Source organism: Macrobrachium nipponense, chromosome 11 (assembly GCF_015104395.2).
Source record: "Macrobrachium nipponense isolate FS-2020 chromosome 11, ASM1510439v2, whole genome shotgun sequence".
Taxonomy (NCBI): domain Eukaryota; kingdom Metazoa; phylum Arthropoda; class Malacostraca; order Decapoda; family Palaemonidae; genus Macrobrachium; species Macrobrachium nipponense.
Genome location: NC_061087.1, coordinates 49,490,870 through 49,513,475, shown reverse-complemented (window position 1 = coordinate 49,513,475; position 22,606 = coordinate 49,490,870). Strand labels below are relative to the sequence as shown.

At 42.5% G+C, this 22,606-nt stretch overlaps 1 protein-coding gene across 1 annotated transcript in view; it reads right to left on the bottom strand.

Moving 5' to 3' along the window:
- The window catches only part of LOC135205772 (paraplegin-like), a gene marked incomplete in the record, with an annotated part of 592,202 nt that overhangs the window by 228,249 nt on the left and 341,347 nt on the right, over positions 1 to 22,606 (bottom strand). The window contains 1 exon segment of the mRNA XM_064236914.1: positions 15,957 to 16,179. Coding sequence (XP_064092984.1) covers positions 15,957 to 16,179 — 223 coding nt within the window.

Genomic DNA, 22,606 nt, shown 5'->3' with positions numbered 1-22,606 from the left:
ATCGTTACGTAGGCGCGCAAGCGCGAATTTCTTTCTTATCGCACTAAAAAGTATCAGTGACACATCTCGGAAATTATTTCGTCAGTTTGACATAATTTTTGCACCATTTTAAATTAGCCGTTACATGGAGTATTATATATGAAAATGTGTGCATTTTTAGGTAGAATACAACAAAAAAATACTCATGATTGTGCTTTTATCAGTTTTGAAATATTTTCATATAAATAACGGTAAGTGCCAAAATTTCAACCTTCAGTCAACTTTGACTCTACTGAAATGGTCGAAAAACGCAATTGTAAGCTAAAACTCTTATATTTTAGTAATATTTAATCATTTACCTTCATTTTGCAACAAATTGGAAGTCTCTAGCACAATATTTCGATTTATGGTGAATTTATGAAAAAAACTTTTTCCTTACGTCCACGCGGTAACTCTTCCGAAAAAATCATACGTGCAATTGTTGTAATGTTTGCACCATTTTAAATTAGCTGTTACATAAAGTTTTATATATGGAAATGTGCGCAATTTCATGCACAATACAACTAAAAACAACCCATGGTTGTAGCTTTTATCAGTTTTGAAATATTTTCATATAAATTACGGTAAGTGCCAAAATTTCAACCTTCAGTCAACTTTGACTCTACCGAAATGGTCGAAAAACGCAATTGTAAGCTAAAACTCTTATATTCTAGTAATATTCAATCATTTACCTTCATTTTGCAACAAATTGGAAGTCTCTAGCACAATCTTTAGATTTATGGTGAATTTATGAAAAAAAAAAACATTTTCCTTACAGCTGCGCGGTAACTCTTCTGAAAAAATCATAAGTGCGATTGTCGTAATGTTTGCACCATTTTAAATTAGCCGTTACATAAAGTTTTATATATGAAAATGTGCGCAATTTTATGTAGAATACAACTAAAAATAATTGAAGGTTGTAGCTTTTCTCATTTTCGAAATATTTGCATATAAATCACGATAAATAGAAAAAAAACCATGTTCGGTCAACTTTGACTCTACCAAAATGGTCGAAAAACGCAATTGTAAGCTAAAAATCTTACAGTCTAGTAACATTCAGTCATCTATCTTCATTTTGAAACAAATTCGAAGTCTCTAGCACAATATTTAGATTTATGGTGAATTTTTAAAAAACTTTTCTTCCCTCTGCGCTCGGATTCTCCACCGCAAATCTCCGAAATGCATACATCGCATTCTCGGAATATTTGCTCCGTTTCAGATTAGGCGTTTCATAAAGTTTTATATATGAAAATGTGCACAATTTTATGTAGAATACAACAAAAAATAATTGAAGGTTGTAGCTTTTCTCATTTTTGAAATATTTGCATATAAATAAAATATATAAAAAATTTGACATTCGGTCAACTTTAACTCGTCCGAAATGGTCGAAAACTGCATTTGTAAGCTAAAACTTTTACAGTATAGTAATATTCAATCATTTATCTTCATTTTGAAATAAATTGTAAGTCTCTAAAACAATATTTAGATTTATGGTGAATTTTTGAAAAAAACATTTTTTTACATCAGCGCGTTATGAATTCACGCATCATTTTGTGATAATATTTTCTCTGTGTTGCTTTGATCGTTTCACAATGTGTTATATACCAAAATGATCGCAATTTAGTGTACAATACAATGAAAAAAAATTACCTCGTTAGCTTTAACTGTTTAGCTCACAGCGCGATTTGAATACAATTATATATGAAATTTTGTTTTCACACAATCATATATCGCATTATTTTTATATGATAATGATATTTTTTTCATTTCTGATCGTTGCATATTAAACTTCAGGCAATGACAAAAAAATGAGCCAAAAATTAACTCTTAATCTTGAAAACTAAGCGCGCTGTGATTTTTGAAAAAAATATTTTTTCCGCTTCGGCGCTCACTCCGAGACCCCCTAGGCATACGGGAGACAATTTTTATTATACTCCTTTAGGCGTTTAAGGGTTAAAAGACTTTTATTGTCTTAAATTGTATAATAAATGTTATTTATAACTGTAATTCCACTTTCATTCCATTTACTGTTTTGAAAGAATTTTTAAGATATTAGGTGACCCTCGTTCCCAAAATCATTGGCCCAACCATTATGGGACCGAAACACTGATCAGTTTCCATACTATGAGAGCAAATTTTTGTTCATTACAATGTCAGAGACCATTCATGTTAGTTGAGTCTCTCTCCCTTTCTCTATCTCTCTCTTTTTCCCGTATGAGAGAATTTTGACTTTCACATTAACGTAAAGATTTTATACTTAAGTGGTTGAGTGGTTGGTCACTCATAAATTTTAGATTTGGTATTTCTTAGTTATTTAATATTGCTTAGTGCTTATTGTGGAATCTAAGCAGACATTGTACAAGTTTGTAACAGTACCGTTTTGAGTACTTGGTGAATTTTTGGAGCCAGCTACTGCAGAATCATAACCGGTATCAAGGTAATGTGTTGTTACAAGTTTTAATTTGCAACTAAAAAACATATTTACAGTGGTTTGGTGAAACTAGTTCATTTTTTACAAATTGCTAATTTGTATATTTTATATTTAATTCTGTTGAAGTTTTTTTATTGTTACCATTTCTTGTTTTTTTTCACATCTTGGTGGTGAATTTGATATCCTTATGGAATGTGTGTTTTGTTTTGCATTCACAATTTATTTGATTAGCTTAATTATTTTCATTAATTAATCATTGCCTACTTGATTGAATTTAACACTTGTGAATTACTTTGCATTTACTTAGAATTCTTTTCAAGTTTTATTGTTGTTTAACACTTGTGAATTAATTTTCAGATTTTACTTATTACTTAACTCATTGAAATTTTCTTCTGTAATTAATTTTTGTGATAAATTAATTATGATTTGATGTTACTTAATTAATTCAAGGATTAATTAAACTGTGTTGTTTTCGAGTAACAATAAATTTCCCCGAGATTGTGAATTTCACTTATAAATTTTGAACTAAATAAAGGGATTTTGACAAAAGAAAAATCTATTTCTGGGCGAATGACCTGTGTCGCCCAGAGAAATGTCCTTACAGCACTCATTTCTAAGGTATAAATATTGCTAAATATATCAGAGAAAAAACTATATTGGATAATACCAGGATAAACCTGGTTCGCTCACCCCTGTATTAGGGTGTCGGTATAAAACTGGGGCAAGTGATACCACTACCAGAGGTTTCCTGCCATTTAGTCTCTTCCTTTGTCAATTTCCCTTTCAAACTAGGCGCCATACCAGCGCCATCTACCGCCCACTCCACTACAACTAGCGCCTCAATAGCCATTCCTGAAAATAGCACCAAAGCTTGGGGCTATAGGGTGAGGAACGAAGGGGTGGGTTCACTGGGCGACACAGGTCATTCGCCCAGAAATAGATTTTTCCTTTGTCAAAATCCCTTTTCTGGGCTAAACCTGTGTTGCTCTGTGAAATAGTAACAGAGAATTGTTTCCACAAGCTTGGATATACTCTCTATAAGACTAATGGAAGGGAGAAACTAACTCTTAAGATAATTCTACCCAATTTAACAAATTGCTTAAATCCAGATAGATTTTAACAATGTCTTAAGTCTAGGTCCTTACTCCAGTAAGTATATACTATTACCGGCAATAACTATTGGTAAGGCCTGTGTGATTACTATGACAACAAGTAATACTATATATTTTACATGTATATGATTAGTAGTTAACTATAACCAGTACATGAATGGTTAAATTATGCAATCCAAGTGAAAAACCCCGAGATGAAGGCTAGAGACTAAGCGAGGCGGTTAGAAGAGAAAAGGAGCTAAAGAAGGACAAGGTCTTTAATACTAGGTAAGTCAACATGACTAGGCTGTGTTAGGGGAAACAATATTCCCCAACTGCCACTGCTGAATTATTTAAGGGCTTCCAAGGATTTAAGGTAGTGGTGATTGAATACTTGAATTCCATCTTATATACTTCTTTAAGGTCATCAAAGTTCACGTGGGGAAGTGACTTAAGGGAGCTACTGTTCGGACACCATGTACATGTGGAAGTGGTTCCAGTTAGCCTATGTAAAATTATAAATTGTTATTTTAACCACTTAAATGAGACTGTTCCACCATCTCTCGAATGAATAAAGGACCTGAAGTTTTATTCGAAGTTCTGTCTAAAATTGACCTCAAGTTCTGACTGGACATAGGGATAGATCCTGTGGAAGTGGGGCAATCTTCTGGGGGCCCCACCTAATCTGAGGATCCTCATTTTAGCCAAGAATTCGATCTGGAGATACTAGAACTTCTCTGGAAGGAAGAAAATCAACATGATTTTGTTCTAGCTGGCACAAGTCCTCGGAATCGATGAAATTATGAATCTGGAGAAGTTCCTTGAAGCAGATTTGGTCGTGATAATAACCCTAGCTGGTAAGCTCTTTCTAAACAGGATCCTAAGGATCGCAACCGCCAGGTTCATATTCATCGTCATAACTATTGTCTGTTTAGGAAAAAGGCTAGCTTGTTACTGTAGAATCGTACTGCTTATAAAAGGGAGTGGTAGGAACTAGGGGAGAGATTAGTCAGGACTGTTAAATCTTGTGATAATTGCCGAAACGTTTCCGCATGGTTCCTCCGGGATGCTTGTCTGCCTTGAGGAAGTGTCTCACAGCCTTGCTATTTACTTTCTTTTTTCCCCGGTGGGATCGAAAGTTGTGTGATTTGAGGTTCCATTGTTTACTAAACACTGAAACCGTGGTGTCGGAGTGTGTAGGAATTCCTTGTGATTTGGAATCCTAGGAATTCCAGAAATTATCACTTATGGTTGCCTTGAGACATTCCTTGACATTTATAGTACAGATGAGCCAGTTGTCTGGGAGATTACTAGGCTCATCTCTTGGGTTCTCAAGTTGTTGCACTACTGTTTCCGTTATCTTGTAAATATTCTGGGTGATCTGATAAGCCCAAATAGCCTTACTTGAAGGCGTAAGCCTATTGCCTAGTCTGAAGCCTAGGAAAAGGCGGAAGTGACATGCTACCGGAACGGGACAGTAAGTATCTATAAGATTATAGGTAAAGGTAATGACCTACTTACGACCTATGCGACGTACGTCTGATCGACTTTACGACTATTATTTTCGGCCTTTTCGGCAGAATGTGCATACGAACGTACGATACTTTTTCCTGCAGCATCAGCGCATCTCTCGAGTCCCGCGCTCACTCAGTGTTGCCTGTAGCTCGGTACTGAACGCATCTCTCGCTCTGCTGTGTTCATTTTTCAATAATTGTGTTAATTTTGATCATTTTTGAAATGTCTGCCAAGAGGAAACTGTCTTTATCTACTCCTCAACATGCCAAGAAGGAAAGGAGGGCCATTGACTTGGACACGAAAATGACAGTGATTAAGCAGTTCGAAGGAGGAAAGAAAGTGAATGTGATCGCACGTGATATGAAGTTATCTCATTCTACTGAGTCCACGATTCTTAAGGATAGGGAAAGGATTCGTGATGCTGTGAAAGGTTCTGCACCCATACGATCGACAGTGATTACGAAGCAACGTACTGGCCCCATCCATGAAATGGAAAAATTATTGCATGTTTGGATGGAAGATCAAATCCAAAAAAGGACACCGTTAAGCCTTTTTACTGTGCAGATGAAGGCTAGAAGTCTGTTTCAGACTTTGAAGGAACGTGCTGGAGCAGAGTATAAGCAAGAATTTTTGGCAAGTGTTGGCTGGTTCAGGAGGTTCAAAAACCGATTACGGCTGCATATGTTCGAGTGACTGGAGAAGCAGCGAGTGCGGATGAGGAAGGAGCTAGCAAGTTTGTCGACAGTCTCGATGAAATGATTATGGATGAGGAATATCTTCCAGAACAAATATTTAATGTTGATGAAACAGGTTTGTTCTGGAAACGAATGCCAGAACGCACTTACATCAATAAGGAAGCCAGTAGCATGCCAGGATTGAAAGCTTTTAAGGATAGGCTGACTCTACTGCTTGGTGGGAATGTCGCGGGGTTCAAGCTGAAACCCTTTCTAATATATCATTCAGAAAACCCACCAGCGTTCAAGAATGTAAGCAAGTACAATTTCCCTGTCTACTTTCGCTCTAACCGTAAGGCATGGATGACGCAGACACTTTTTGAAGACTGGTTTGTTAACTGTTTCATTCCTCAAATGGGTGAATACTGCCTAGAGAAAGGAATTCCTTTCAATATTTTACTACTGCTCGATAATGCGCCTGGACATCCACCTCACTTAGCTGATCTGAATCCTGATGTGAAAGTTGTTTTTTTGCCACCAAACACCACTCCAATTCTTCAACCTATGGACCAAGGTTTGATTGCAACATTTAAGGCAAACTATTTAAGAATCACCTTTGCACAAGCCATAGCTGCTCTAGATGCCGACCCAGAACTATCCCTACGAGAATTTTGAAAACACTACAATATTCTGCATGCTATCAAGAATGTGTCTACTGCCTGGGAGACTGTGACGGAGAAGTGTATGAATGGCATATGGAAGAAGTGCATTAAGCGTTATGTGCATGATTTTGATGGATTTGACAGTGAACAAGAACTTGATGTGATATGGGGAAAAATAGTGAAACTGTCAAAAGAGCTTTCCTTGGATTGTGAAATAGAAGAACTTACAAATGAAGAGCTGATTGAATTGGAAGAAGAACGAGTGGCGGAGGAAGAAAGAAGAGAAGCGTAGAATGAAGAGTTGCCAGAAAGGAAATTTACCACCAAGGGATTATCAGAAGGATTAGCTCAACTGAATAAACTCCTTGCACATTTCAAAGAAATGGACCCAAATTATGAAAGGTTTGCAAAGATTGAACGGATGGCACACGATTTGTTTCGTCCGTATCGTGAAATTTATGAGGAGAAAAAGAAACAAACAATCCAGACGAAACTCACCATGTTTGTGAAACGAACAACTCCCGTCCCCCTGACCGTCGCCTCAGCTGATGAAGCCAACGACCCACAGCCAAGCACCAGCGATGCCAGCAGTCATTAATTTTATTACATTTTCCTGTACTACATACTAGTTTTCAATTGTATTTTTGAATGTTTTCTATTTTTTGCACCTGTATTTTGTATTTTTCAACATAAACAAATTGTACTGTAGCATCCAGTGTTTAAATTAAACCTGACAAAAGTAACAACAGGAAACAGTATGATGCATAGAGAAACGGGTTTGCTATGAACTTAACAACCGTAACAATACACGAGACGCAATGTCGTGTACATAGAGAGAACGTTACAAATGGTATAAAAATTCCAAGAAATCATAACTGGAAATACAATAAGTAAATTAACTAAAAAAAGGATGAATTTTTATATGAACATGACAAACGAAGCATTATGAAACAGTATGATGCATGGAGAAAAAAAAGATAGCAAAAAAAATTAACTAAAGAAAAGGTTGAACCTACAAACGTAGCAATATGAAACAGTGTGATGTGTGGAGAACGAGTACGTCTGACAACTTTGACAAACGTTAACAGTAAGGCGTAGTAATGTACACGTCATTACTACGCCTTACTGTTAACGTTTGTCAAAGTTGTCAGACGTACTCGTTCTCCACACATCACACTGTTTCATATTGCTACGTTTGTAGGTTCAACCATTTCTTTAGTTAATTTATTTTTCTATCTATGTTTTCTTTAGACTTCATTGTATTTCCTAGTTAAGATTATTTTTATATTTTTATACATAGGTGTGAGATGTTACACATGCTACAAAAATGTAAAGAAATAATTTCTGGGCTCAGTTCGTGTCGCTTTGTGAAATAATCCTTAAGTTTATTATTTCTAGGTAAATGATACTAACATTATACCAGAGAAAAAATAAATTCAGGAGGATGTCAGAATAACTGACTCGCTCACCCTAAATAAAAAGAGGGTGTCGGTATGGAGCTGGGGCGAGTGAGACCACTACCACGAACCTCTTGTCATTTAGAATTCTCCTTCATCAAAATCCCCCTCCTGAGAGAGCTGATACACAGTCGGAGTCAGCAACTACTACTACTACACTACCCACCACGCCGACTGCAGCGCCTCTGGTGGCCATCCTTTTCGTTACCGAACTTGGGTATACACGTGCCACTTTTACTCTGTGACTTTCGTGTGCTTTTCTTGGGATTTTTATTCATCATGGAATTAGCAGCTATCGCCGCAGCTAAGTTAAGTACCCCGAAAGGTTTTACACTAGTTTTTTGTCAGCCAGGAACTATTTTTACTGTTTTCTAGGTCCGATAATAGTCTCCTGGTCTGGCGCATGGCGGCCTTGCCGGCTTGCATCATGTTCGGTTAGATTCTTCGGTCCCCCATACCGTGGTATCTATCCAGTGTATTTATCACCTTTATATGTGGGTTCTATCACGTGATACACAAGCTCTCAAACATTTATTATTTTACATCGTACTATTCGGAAATCCATTGCCTGTGCCTTAGATTAGTGTTCATGCATGCATGTCCCTTTGTCTAGGTGTCTAGGCTTGTGAGTGATTACTATTTATTTTGTCTCTTCTAGTCCAGCCATCCTGGCTGTTGCCCTCCGTTTTACGTGTCGGCTAAGGCCAGCTCCTGAGCAGTTTGCTTGTTTTCCTTCAGGGAAATTAGCCTACTTCTCCTGGACGTTCCCTTTCTCTCTCACTCGTGATTTCCTTTTTCTCTCTTTATTACGATGTATTTATCATTTTAGGGGTTGCATATTAAGGGCGATCAGTTTGGCCTAGGCTAGTTTTGTTGCATTATCGCCTTGTGGTCCACTCTTGCTCACGTGGTCAGCTCGACCTAGGCTATGTTTTGTTGCATTATCACCTCAAGGTCCACCTGTGTTCACGTGTCCACCTGTGTTCACGTCGAGCCACTGGTCGCCCTAGTCCCAGTCCCCTTCCCTTCCTCCCTCGTGGAGGGGGGGTGTCTGTCCTCGCTCGCTCACGGTCGCTATAGCAACCATTCGAGCACCACTCCCCTCCTCCCCCCTTCTAGGGGGGTCACGGGAGTTATGGACTTTAGGGAGTACTGATGGACCGTCCATGTTCTCTGTGAGCTTCGAGGGAATTCCGGTGTGATTGGGGGGGGTTGGCCACCTCCTCTGCCCGCATCAGTCCTTCTCCGGCGTTCCTTTTACACGATTCCCCTTCACCCCCCCCCCTCTCTCTTTCCTCGTTATAGCTGACTCCGCCAGCTATTGAAGGGGTAGGGGGATTGGTCGGTCCTACATGCTTTCCCCGTTATGTATCATAGTCCCCTTCGTCTGCTGACGGAGCGCCCACTTGCTATCCGAGCACCCCGGCGGTTGACGGAGGGGTTTTACGACGGAGCTCCACGCTCCAAATCATTTAATGTATTTTATTTGGTTTTAAATTATGGGTAATCCTCTCTCGTTCTCCGGCGTGTCATACTCCTCCTTGAAACTCAACTATAGGTGTATGAAAGGTATCTGGTTTATCTATGTATGAAAGGTATCTGGTTTATCTAAATTCTCCTCTCCGGCGTACCAGGTCCCATAGACTCTCCCACACGGATTACAGGGGAGGATTATGCCCAAAAATTTTATGCTACTCCGGCATGCAGCGGAGCATCATAAGTGGTCCTGATAGTGTATAACGTTGATACATATGTATCTATCCACTTACAGGCTACCAACTGTCAGGAGGCCGGGTGTAACGCTGTCCTCCAGGACCCCTGCGGGCACAAGGTCTGTCGCTCGCACGCTCCCTGTGCCGTCCGCCATAAGGACTTGATCGTGTGGCACCACAAAGCCTGCTCCATCTGCTACGAGCTGGTGGAACAGTTTTCGGACGGAGTAAGTATATACCGGCGTAGGTATATTCTTTCCTGGTATGTACTATCACATAAATTTGTGTTATAATGCTATATAGTTCTAACAGTTTCAAATGTTAATGATTCGTCCTCGGGGCTTCGTTGTAAGGACTACAATGACCCTCTTTTTCAGGCTGCCGCTGTTAAGGACGCCGCGTCGGCTACCCTGAAAGCCTGGGAAGGTGGCTTCGGCAAGAACGCGCCGAAGGGGCAGCCACATATATTGGACAAGAGTATGGCTGTCCGGATCTTCCCACTGCAGCAGCTCCGACGATCGCCGTCATCCAGCAACAGGTGGAGCAGGCCCTGATGGAAGGGGGAGGCCAGGACATCTCGGCAGACGTCGCGACGCTGGACCTCAATGTAGAGCCAATGACGGTAGGTGGAGGCGAGTTATTGGTTGAGGTGGGTTTGTTAGGCGCCCAAGGGCTTCCCTTGGACGCTTCTGGATCTTCTTCGCCTACCCCTTCCTCTGCTTCCTTCCAAGGCTTCACGGAATCAGAGATTCCTACTAAGACGCCTACTGCCTCAGTAGTCCCCAAGGTGAAGGGGCAAAGAGAGCAGAAGACCCTGGAGAGGAGACGACGTCGTCTTGTTCATCTTCCCATAAGTCTCCGGCTCACCATCCCGGAGCAGGGAAAGCGAAGACCTCTTCTTCGCATTCGAAAGGGTCGAGAGGTAAATCCTCTAAAGAGAAGGTCCGCGCTCCCGCCGAGCCAGTACCTTCCTCTTCTACCAGAGCTCCTCCGGTGACCCGTCAAGGCCAGTCCTGTTGGTCTCTTCGATCCTGTTGCTTTCACGACAGGGGTCATGCAACAGGTAGGAGACATGGTCGGATCTTTGATGAATACCAGATTCGATCAAATGTTCGCTCAGATCTCCACCACGTTGACTCAGTCCGGCCAGTCGATTCAGAATATTTCTGATCATCTGACGGACCAGGAGAATCGACTGGCAGGGCTGAGCCAAGCGCCTCCAGCCGTTCTCCCTGTAGCAGGGGCCGGAGTTGCCTGACTACAACACCCTTCCCGCCTTCTCTATGAGCAATCCTTGGAGGGTAGCAGCCTTTGCTCCCTTCAAGGATGGTATGATCTACATCCCGGACTATGGAACTCGTCGTATCGAGGGCTTCAAGTTCCATCCCGCCGGTCTACAACCGCCTTTCATGGGATATGCTAGGCTAACGGAGGCAGCTCTGAACAGGGAAGACAAGATCCCTAAGGAGACTGTTTTGTACAATCGAGAGCAGGCTCAGAGGGAATGGGTACGATGCCTGGAAGATTGGGATTGTACCAATACCAAACTCCAGGCATTTAAGAGCCCTTTTACAATCTTTGCTACGGAGGAGGAGGCACCACTCCCCTTCACAACAAAGATAGCCAAGGTCACCATCCAAGCTGCCAAGAAGGATGAACCTCTCCCTCAGCTTAGGGAATCAGACCCGACGTCCCCACTCTTTCCAGCCTTTGGGGAACTCTGGGAAGACCTGCCAGCAACATTCACGGTAGAAAAACTCAAACCGGACTGTGCCATGGATCAGTTTGGTGAGAGACTTCCTAGGCTACCGGATAACCTTATCCAAGCCGAATTTGAGGCAAGGACTAGGTTAGGCAGAACTTTGAATTCCTTAGTGATGACAGAGGTTGCTGCCTTGACTTATGGTTCGGAGCCTCTATTCAAGCTCCTGGCAAAGTCACAAACACAGACTGTACAGTCGGACCTGTACGAGTTTGTGGTAGCGAGACGGAACAGCAAGAAACATGTCCTGCAGGAAGCTACAATTCGGCATGAGCCGAACAAGCTGCTTTCTTCTACCATCTGGGGGGCTGACCTCTTCCCAGAATCAGCTGTAAACGAAGTGCAGCATGAGGCGACCAGGCTTAACCAAAGCCTTAGGGTTCGCTGGGGTCTTTCCAGTAAGAGGAAACCTGAGAATCCTCCTGCTGACGCCAATAAGCTGAAAAAGACCAGGAAGTTCCCGTCCTTCCAAAAACAGCAGCAGCAACATTTTGTTCAGGCAGTTCCGGTCTCTCAACCCGTGCAACCGGCAGCTGCGAAGGGTCAAAACCAGCCCATCCTCCTGCTGACTCCACAAAACCAGCCCTCGACCTCCTACGCGGTTTCCCCGGCTTTCAACTCTGTATTTGAAAGCCAAGCCTTTCAAGCCATTAATAGGTTTGCAAGGGGAAGCAGGGCTAGGGGTGCCTTTCGTCAGAGGGGTGGCGGAAGGGCAACCAACAGGTGGAAACACTTCCGTGGAGGCGCGCGGAGCACGCCCTGCACAACAACACCGAGATCTCTCAGGTAGGAGGGAGGCTGTTCCTCTTCCGTCACAGGTGGGGGTTCAGCAATTGGGCACAGAGCATTGTGTCCAAAGGGCTGGGATGGAGTTGGATCAAAGGTCCCCCTCCATCCAAATCATTCCTTCAACTACCAACAAAGGAATTGACAGAGCATGCGAAAGAGCTCCTTCAGAAAGGGGTATTGTCAAGAGCCAAGCATTTAAAGTTTCAAGGACGCTTATTCAGCGTGCCAAAGAAAGGCTCATCAAAAAGAAGAATAATCTTAGACTTGTCCCGTCTAAACTTATTCATTCGTTGCGACAAGTTCAAAATGCTGACTATCTCGCAGGTGCGGACCTTACTTCCCCGTGGGGCCGTCACCACCTCTATCGATCTTACAGACGCCTACTATCATATCCCAGTCGCGAGACACTTCCGTCCATACCTAGGCTTCAGGTTGGGAGACCAGGCATTCTCTTTCAAAGTGATGCCCTTCGGGCTGAACGTAGCCCCCAGGGTATTCGTGAAAATAGCGGAAGCAGTAGTACAACAACTGAGATTACAAGGGATAATGGTAGTAGCGTACCTCGACGATTGGCTGATTTGGGCGACAACAGTCGAGGAATGCCTCAGAGCCACGGACAAAGTAATCCAATTTCTGGAACATCTAGGGTTCCAAATAAACAAGACAAAGTCCAGGCTCACGCCGGAGTCTCGTTTTCAGTGGCTCGGCATTCAATGGGACTTGACCTCCCACACACTCTCAATTCCATTGGTCAAAAGGAAAGAAATAGCCAAGTCAGTAAGGCAATTCCTCAAGTGCAAACGAACGTCAAGGAGAAACCAGGAAAGGATCCTAGGTTCACTCCAGTTTGCGTCAGTAACAGATGTTCTGTTAAAAGCGAAACTGAAAGACATAAACCGAGTTTGGCGCTCAAGAGCAAATGTCAAATCTCGAGACAAGTTGTCAGTAATCCCGCAGATTCTTCGCAATCGTCTCCGCCCATGAACCTGTCCAAATCAGTTCCTCTCCAGTTTCCCCCTCCAGCGTTGGTTATCCACACAGACGCCTCTTTAAGCGGGTGGGGAGGATATTCCCAGTTCAAGAAGGTTCAAGGAACGTGGTCATCTCAGTTCCGCCAGCTTCACATAAATGTATTGGAAGCCACGGCAGTATTTCTCACTCTGAAGAGGCTTCTACCAGCAAAGAACTCTCATATAAAGCTGGTCTTGGACAGCGCAGTAGTAGTACACTGCATCAACAGGGGAGGATCCAAATCAAAACATGTGAACCATGTCATGATAGCCATTTTCTATCTAGCAACCAAGTACAAATGGCATCTATCCTCCACCCATCTAGCGGGAGTAAGGAACGTGATAGCGGACGCTCTGTCTTGATCAGTTCCTCTAGAATCAGAGTGGTCCCTGGACAACAAGTCATTCCAGTGGATACGCCGGAGTGTTCCGGGTCTCCAAGTAGATCTATTCGCATCTCAAGTGAACCACAAGCTCCCTTGCTATGTGGCCCCCAACCTGGACCCTCTGGCTTATGCCATAGACGCCATGTCCATAGATTGGAATCAGTGGGAGAAGATATACATCTTTCCTCCAATGAATCTTCTATTGAAAGTCCTGAACAAACTCAGGACATTCAAGGGACAAGTAGCTCTAGTAGCTCCGAACTGGCCCAAGAGCAACTGGTATCCTCTGCTTCTGGAATTGGGTCTCCGACCTCGACGGATCCCCAATCCCAAACTATCTCAGTCAGTACAAATGAGGACTGTGTTCGATTCCTCAGGAATTCTCAAAACCCTAACTTTATGGACTTTATGAAGTTTGCGGCTAAAAGAGATGCAAATATTGATCCTCAGAATATTCTTTTCTTAGAATCAGATAAGAGAGAATCAACTTTGAGACAGTATGATGCTGCTGTTAAGAAGTTAGCAACTTTCCTGAAGGAAACAAACACCAGAACCATGACAGTCAACCTAGCTATATCCTTTTTCAGATCTTTATTCAAAAAAGGATTAGCAGCTAGTACTATCACCACTAATAAGTCAGCTTTAAAGAAAATCTTTCAGTTTGGTTTTAAAATAGACTTAACAGACTCCTACTTTACGTCTATTCCTAAAGCCTGTGCTAGGCTCAGACCTTCTGAAAGGCCTAGTTCAGTTTCATGGTTCTTGAATGACGTTCTCAAGCTGGCTTCAGACACTGACAACGTTTCTTGTACATATATAATGCTACTGAGGAAAACTCTATTCTTACTAAGTTTGGCCTAAGGAGCCAGAATATCAGAACTGTCGTCCCTTTCCAGAGATGCTAGACATGTAGAATTCCTCCCCTCAGGAGAAGTCTTACTGTCTCCAGATCGTAGTTTTTTGGCAAAGAATGAGGACCCCTTAATGAGGTGGGCCCCTTGGAAGGTCATCCCTCTTCCACAAGACCCTTCTCTTTGTCCGGTGACGACCTTACGAGCCTTTCTGTCTAGGATATCCTCTAGATCCTCAGGCCCCCTCTTCATGAGGGAAAAAGGTGGTACTATTTCAATAAAGGGAAATATGATTGGTAAGTGTAGTAACCAGATACTTGGCACTTCATCACATACATACTATGACAGCAAAGAAATGGGCTGGGAGCATGGAACCTGTGACCATGAACACACTTAACTTGAGCACACTATTAGATGGCCATGAACACACTATTAGATGGCTTCCTTTGGATCCAGGTGCAATGGATGTAGGGAAATAAAGTAAACTAGCTCACTACTACATTACTAGCAGGGACAGAGCATTACTTACTAATTTACATTATTGGCTGACCACTTTCTTTCCAGGGAACATCTTTCACTTGACTTTCCTCCCCTCTAAACATTGTAGTGGTCTGGTAAACAAGCTCTTTTTATATGGACTACAAAGTTTCTGGATAAGGGTCTGAATTTATGTAAATCCTTACTTGGGTGGCGAGGGAACAAAACCTTTACTCCTACTAGCAAGGGGAAATCGTATAACTCCATCTTGTTGTAATATGGAGAACTTTATTGTTCAGACTCCAGTGGCCTGAAACTGTGGGAATAAAACTGATGTACTTAAATTTCAATCTATGGCTTTTTTTTTTCTTTATGAAAACAAATTTTTTAATGGTTGCCTTTTTTATCCCTACACTGCTAAGTGGTCTATGAGTGCTAATGGAAATTCCTATAACTCTGATCCTGAGCAGTTAATTCTTCACCTGCTTTTTTGCAGCTTTCCCCTCCCCCCTTCCACCCTTCACTTTTACTTGGATATTCAGTGACCTTAACTGATATTTCATTCTTCCCCCACACATTTACAAATTGCCTTTAAAGCCATGACTTGGGCCTCTGAACCATTATTATGAGCAGACACCATTTTTGAAGTTTGTCATCAATGTCAATTTTCAAATCTATATTCAATATCAAAGTCACTATACTATAGACAAATCGTAACAAAGCATTGGTTCCTCATGGATTCTAAAATCTACCTTTCTCCTAATCTAAATAGTATCACAGCATTGGTTTCTCAGGGATCTCAAATCAATCATTCGTTTCTCAGGGAATCTTAAATCAAGCATTTTTCTAATTAGAAGTAAATTCCACTGAGCTACTACTACACTCACATGCTACTGCCTTTTGTGTAACAAAGATAATTGTTAATCCTCCAGTAGGACTGCTGTAATGTAATACAATTAAATGCTTAACCATGAAATTCTACTAAAGCTTCATCTGTGCAAACCATCTCTTGAATATTCAACCGATTTCTTATCACTCTCTCATACAAAAAAAATAAAAATACAATTAGAACTATAGTGAAAATTCATATACACCAAAGGCAACAACAAAAGTATACAAACCTTGTCCAGAATATCAAGTCTATTAGTTGATGACAGTAACACGACACCTTCTTTGGAGCCGATGCCATCCATTTCCACCAACAGCTGATTTAATGTTTGTTCCGACTCTCCAGATCCACCATCAAAATTACCTTGACCACTAGATCGCTTTCGACCAATAGCATCAATTTCATCAATGTATACTATGCAAGGGGCACGCTTTCTTGCTTCTTTAAAGAGGTCTCTTTAAAAAAATAAAAAAATAAAATAAACTACCATATTTGAAATAATAGAAATTAAACAATCAAGTCTTGTGCTGACTTTACATTTCACTTCCCAGGTGAGTAATTTGTAATCAATAATACTGATACTGAAAAAAATGTTTAAAAATCACAATTTTTTAAAGTGAATTGTGTTTTTCCTAACTATACAAACCTGAGATCCTTTACAATAGGAATTACTTAACCCTTAAACGCCAATTGGACGTATTAATTATCGATGAAAATTGTCTGTTGGGTGCCAAATTGATGTATGAAACGTTGACGCCAAAAAGTTTTTTTAAAAATAGTTATAGGGCTACTTGGCAAAAACTTTTGAATCACACACCTTGAAGGATGCTGGGAGTTCACGGATCAAGCTGTTGTTTTGTTTACAATCGTTACCCAGGCGCACAAGCGCGAATTTCTTTCTTCTCGCACTAAAAAGCATCAGCGACACATTCAGAAATTATTTCGTCACCGACAATTTTTGCACCAATTTATATTACCGTTACATAGAGTTTTATAACAAAAAACAACAATTGGTTGTAGCTTTTATCAGTTTTGAAATATTTTCATATAAATAACGATAAGTGCCAAAATTTCAACCTTCAGTCGACTTTGATTCTACCAAAATGGTCGAAAAATGCCATTCTAGGCTAAAACTCATATTCTAATAATATTCAATCAGTTACCTTCATTTTACAACAAATTGGAAGTCTCTAGCACAATATTTTGATTTATGGTGAATTTATGAAAAATGATATTGTTATGATACAATAAAGGGATTTTGACGTAAGGAAAAATCTATTTCTGGGCGATTGGCTCGTGTCGCCAGCGAAATATCCTTTAATCTATTATTTCTAGGGTAAATGTACTAACACATACCAGAGAATAAATAAAATAAAGAAAAAGGTCAGTATAACTGACTCGCTCACCCTCCAAGAGGGTGTCGGTATGAACACTATGGCGAGTGAGACCACTACCACGAGCCAAATGCCAAAAGAATTCTCCCACTACAAAATCCCCCCAAGAGGAGAGCCGACCCACAGAGTGGGCAGCACATACTACTACTACTCCATCCCATGCTGCCGACTGCTGCGCCTCTGGTGGCCATCCTGAAGTTAGCAGACATCTTGGCGCCTGGGCCGGGTAGGGCGGGATTTCGCTGGCGACACGAGCCAATCGCCAGAAATAGATTTTTCCTTACGTCAAAATCCCTTTTCTGGGCTCAGCTCGTGTCGCTGCGCGAAATCGTACCAGAGAAATAGCACAAGATTGTAGAGAAATCAACAAAATTAAAAGAGGTCTCAAATAAAAGATAAAATAAAAATAAAAGAATATAATTGCTAATAAGGATACATATACACAGTGGTACAAAATTAGAAATATTGCTTAAATTACACTTAATTCTAATAATATTTCTTAACTTAGGGTAATTTACATATATACAGAGGTAATATGGCATATATGTACCAAAATGGTATCTGTTGTACAAAATTTATGTATCAAAATGTACAGAGCAATTAACATAACAAGTTGAACAAACAAACTCAATCATAATCATATATAAGGAATGTATATAACTTAATATACAAAAACCCGTAACCATTATAATATGTATCCCCTAGCATAAAACTAAGGGGATGACATCCAACATATCAATATTCATCATGAACTGTGAGTGTCCCTAGCAAAAAAATAAGGGACACCCACCCAATTATCACACAAGCAGCTAAGACACAAGGTGACCGTAAATGAACAAGGTAGGAAACAGACAAAATGTTGGGTGAAGCAGGTAGAAAGGAGGACTGGATCTTCTACTAAAGATTAGCTAGAGTCAGGGGAAACTATGTTCCCCGCTGCAACTGCTGAAAATTTCAGAGCTTCCAAGGACTTTAAGTAATGACGTTTGAAAACTGTCGGCGATTTCCATCCAGTATACTTTTTCAACTCATCGAAGTTCATATGTGGAAATAGTTAATTGAGGTGGCTACTGCCCTGACATCATGTGCTTTAGGGAAAGAGTCAGGATTGGCTTGTTTAATGAAGTACAGGATTTGTTGCCTGATGCCTTTAATAGATAAAGTGCCACCTTTTTCTCTCTTAAAGAGAGGACCCGATGAGGATGAGGAGTCCTAGATAGAAAGGCTCGCAAGGATGAAACTGGGCAAAGAGATATATCTTGTGGAAGGGGTAGTACCTTCCATGGTTCCCACCTCATCAAAGGATCTTCATTCTTAGCTATGAAGCTACGTTCCGGAGAAAGTAGCACTTCCCCTGTGGGAAGGAACTGAATATGATCCGGATCTCCTGGATAAAGCCGACAGTTCTGAAATTCTAGCTCCTGAGGCCAAGCTTAATAAAAAGAGGGTTTTTCTTAAGAGCATTATAAACGAGCATGTGTCATTATTGGTTTCTGAAGCCAGTTTTAGAACATCGTTTAAGAACCATGATACTGACGTAGGCCTTACAGAAGGTCTAAGTCTAGCACACGCCTTGGGGATAGACGAGAAGTAGGAATCTGTCAAGTCTATGTTGAACCCAAATTGAAAAATCTTTTTCAAGGCTGATTTGTTTGTCGTAATTGTGCTAGCTGCTAATCCTTTTTCAAATAAGGATCTGAAAAAGGATATAGCTGAATTGATTGTCATGATCTTAATATCTGATTCTTTCAGGAAGTTGCTAACTTTTTGACAGCAGCATCATACTGTCTCAAAGTTGAATCTCTTTTATCGGATTCCAAGAGAGAATATTCTGAGGGTCAATGTTCGCATCCCTTTTCGCTGCAAACTTCATGAAATCCATAAAGTTAGGGTTTTGAGAATCCCTGAGGAAGCGAACACAGTCTTCGTTTGTACTGACTGGGAGAGCCTGGGATTGGGGATTCGAAGAGGGCGAAGACCCAGTTCCAGAATGAGAGGGTACCAATTGCTCTTCGGCCAGTCTGGGGCTACTAGAGCCACTTGACCCTTGAATGTCCTGAGTTTGTTCAACACTTTCATGAGAAGATTCACTGGAGGAAAGACATAAATCTTCTCCCAGTTGTTCCAGTCTAGAGCCAGGGCGTCCGTGGCATAGGCCAGAGGGTCCAGGTTTGGGGCTACATAACACGGAAGTTTGTGGTTCGCTTGGGATGCGAAGAGATCCACCTGTAGACCTGGAACTCTCTGAAGAATCCACTGGAACGAACTGTTGTCCAGTGACCATTCCGACTCTAGAGGTACTGATCGGGATAGAGCATCTGCTATGACGTTTCTCACTCCAGCAATGTGAGTGGAGGAGAGATGCCAACTGAACTTGTCCGCCAGGGAGAAGATGGCTACCATGACATGATTTAGATGACGTGACTTGGAGCCTCCTCTGTGTTATACATGTACTACGCACTGCGCTGTCCAGGACTAGCTTTATGTGGGAGTATTTTGGCGGACGTAACCTTTTTAGGGTCAAGAACACTGCCATTGCTTCCAGTACGTTTATATGGAACTGATGGAACTGAGGTGACCACGTTCCTTGAACCTTCTTGAACTGGGAATATCCTCCCCAACCGCTTAATGAAGCGTCTGTGTGGATGGTGATCCCTGGTGGAGGAAACTGAAGGGGCACTGACACCGACAAGTTCTTGACCTTCGCCCACGGGCGGAGTCGATTCTTTAGAATCAGAGGGACTGAGGACATTTTGTCCTGGACCTGACATTTGCTCGTGAGCGCCAGATTCTGGTTAGGTCTTTCAGTTTGGCTTTCATTAGGATGTTCGTCACTGACGCAAACTGGAGAGAACCCAGGATCCTTTCCTGAGATCTTCTTGAAGCCAGTTTGTGACTCAAGGAATTGCTTGACTGACTTCGCTATTTCCTTCCTTTTGGGTGATGGAATCGACAGAGTATGGGAGGATAGATTCCATTGAATGCCTAGCCACTGAAAGTTTGACTCCGGAGTGAGTCTTGATTTGGTCCTGTTTATCTTGAAGCCTAGATATTCCAGGAACTGAATCACTTTCAGTGTTGCTTTGTTGCATTCTTCGACTGTTGAGGCCCAGATCAACCAATCGTCGAGATACGCTACTACCATAACCCCTTGCGATCTGAGTTGTTGAACTACTACTTCCGCCAGCTTCGTAAACACCCTGGGGGCTACGTTGAGCCCGAAAGGAACTACCTTGAAGGAGAATGTCTGGTCTCCTATCTTGAAGCCCAGATACGGACGGAAGTGTCTTGCAATAGGGATATGATAGTAGGCGTCTGTAAGATCGATAGAGGTGGTGACGGCCCCACGGGAAGTAAGGTCCGCACCTGCGAGATCGTGAGCATCTTGAACTTGTCGCAGCGAATGGCTAAGTTTAAGCGGGACAAGTCTAAGATTACCCTTCTTTTTTGTGAGCCTTTCTTTGGCACGCTGAACAAGCGTCCTTGAAACTTTCAACCTTTTTGACTCTCGCTATAGCTCCTTTCTGAAGGAGATCCTCCGCATACTCCGTCAATTCTTTGGAAGGAAGTTGGCGGAAAGGTCTGGATGGGGGTGGATTCGTTAACCAGCTCCAACCCAGCCTTTGACACAATGCTCTGAGCCCACTTGCTGAAGTTCCACCGGTGGCGAAAGTGAAACAGCCTCCCTCCTACCTGAAATTCCTCATTGGTTCTGGTAGCCTCATCCCGGCCTCCCCTGAAATGTTCCTCTATTGAAGGAACCTCCCGATCCTCTCCCACGAAAGGATCGCTTACCTCTGCCTCCCTTACTCGAGCGGTCATACTTCTGTGAAGCTTGACCCTCGAAGACCTGGTTGTATGGCATGGAGAGAGAGCGTAAGAGGTGGAGGGCTGAGGCTGAGGGGAGATCACGTAGATCGGCTGCGATTGAGCCTTTGAGGTGGAAGGTTGGGCTGTTTGCACCAAGGGAACAGCCGGAACTTGCTGAGAAAAGCGTGGTTGCTTTTTCTGGTAGGGTTGGAAACGTCTAGGTTTCCTCTGAACCTTACCCTTACCGACTTGGTCCTGACGTCTCTTGGCCGTAAGACCCCAACGGTCTTTAAGGCTCTGGTTCAATCTCGTAGCCTCTGACTGAACCTCCTTCACCATCGCATCTGGGAAGAGGTCTGCTCCCCAGATGTTTGACGCAAGCAACTTATTCGGCTCGTGCCGAATAGTTGCTTCTTGTAGGACATGCTTCCTACAATTCGTCCTAGCAGTGGCAAACTCAAACATATCTGACTGCACCGTTTGAGTCAACGATTTGGTGATAAGCTTGAAGAGCGGTTCCGACCCATAGGCAACGGTAGCCACTTCGGTCATAGCCATGGAATTAATGGACCTGGCTAACCGCGATTTGGCTTCGAATTCTGCCTGAATAAGGCTATCTGGAAGCCTAGGAAGCTTCTCACCAAACTGCTCCATAGCACAGTCTGGTTTGAGTTTGCCCGCTGAGAAGGTGTTAGGTAAGTCTTCCCACAATTCACCGGCTGAAGGAAGTAGAGGAGATGTAGGATCTGCTTCCTTCAGTTGAGGCATGGAATCCCCTTCTGGGCTGCTTGAATAGTCGTATTCGCGATCTTTGTCAGGAAAGGGAGCGGGGTACTCTCTTCCATCGTAAAGATCGTAAACGTGGGCTCTTGAAAGGTTGGATTTTTGTATTGGTAAACAATCCTGTCCTCTAAACACCTGAGCCATTCTCTCTGAGCCTGGTCACGTGAATAGAGGACTGTCTCCTTTGGAACTTTGTCATCCCGAGTCATGCTGCGGCGGTGAGCCTGGCGTAGCCGATGAACGGAGGCTGAAGGTCTTCCGGGTGGAACTCGAAGTCCTCCAATCCTCCGAGTTCCACATTCCGGGATAGAGATGAGCCCGTCTTGGAAGGGGGCGTATGACGCTACTCTCCAAGGGTTGTTCATTGAGAACGGAGGAAGAGAGTCATACTGGGGGAAGTTGGGCTCCACCTGTGGTGAAAGGTGGAGGAGAGGCTACAGGGAGCTTGGCTCAGTCCGGCCTATAATGGTGTCCTGAGAAGTAATCCTATCCGACAACCGAGAGAACATTTGTTCCATGCTACTTTTCAGGGACCCAACCAGATCGCCCACCTGTTGTAAGAGCCAGCATTGGCGTCCAGAGCCGGAGCTGCTGCGGAGGTGGAAGGGTGGCCCTGAACTGGAAAACCAGGGGTAGCGGAACTAACGACTCCGCTGGAGTGTGAGATCTCTCTTTGGAGGATCTACTCCTCGAGGACTTAGAGCCGGACCCAGAAGCTTTAGATCTCTCTGCTCCGGGATTCCCAGCCGGAGACTTACGAGAGGATGACGCCGAAGCCGTCTTCTTAGACGACGACGTCGTCTTCGTCAAAAGGTTTTGACTGTTTTGACCCTTGACCTTGGGTCTAACTGAAGCATCAGGAGAAGTATACAACTCATTGCCTGTAAAGCCTTGG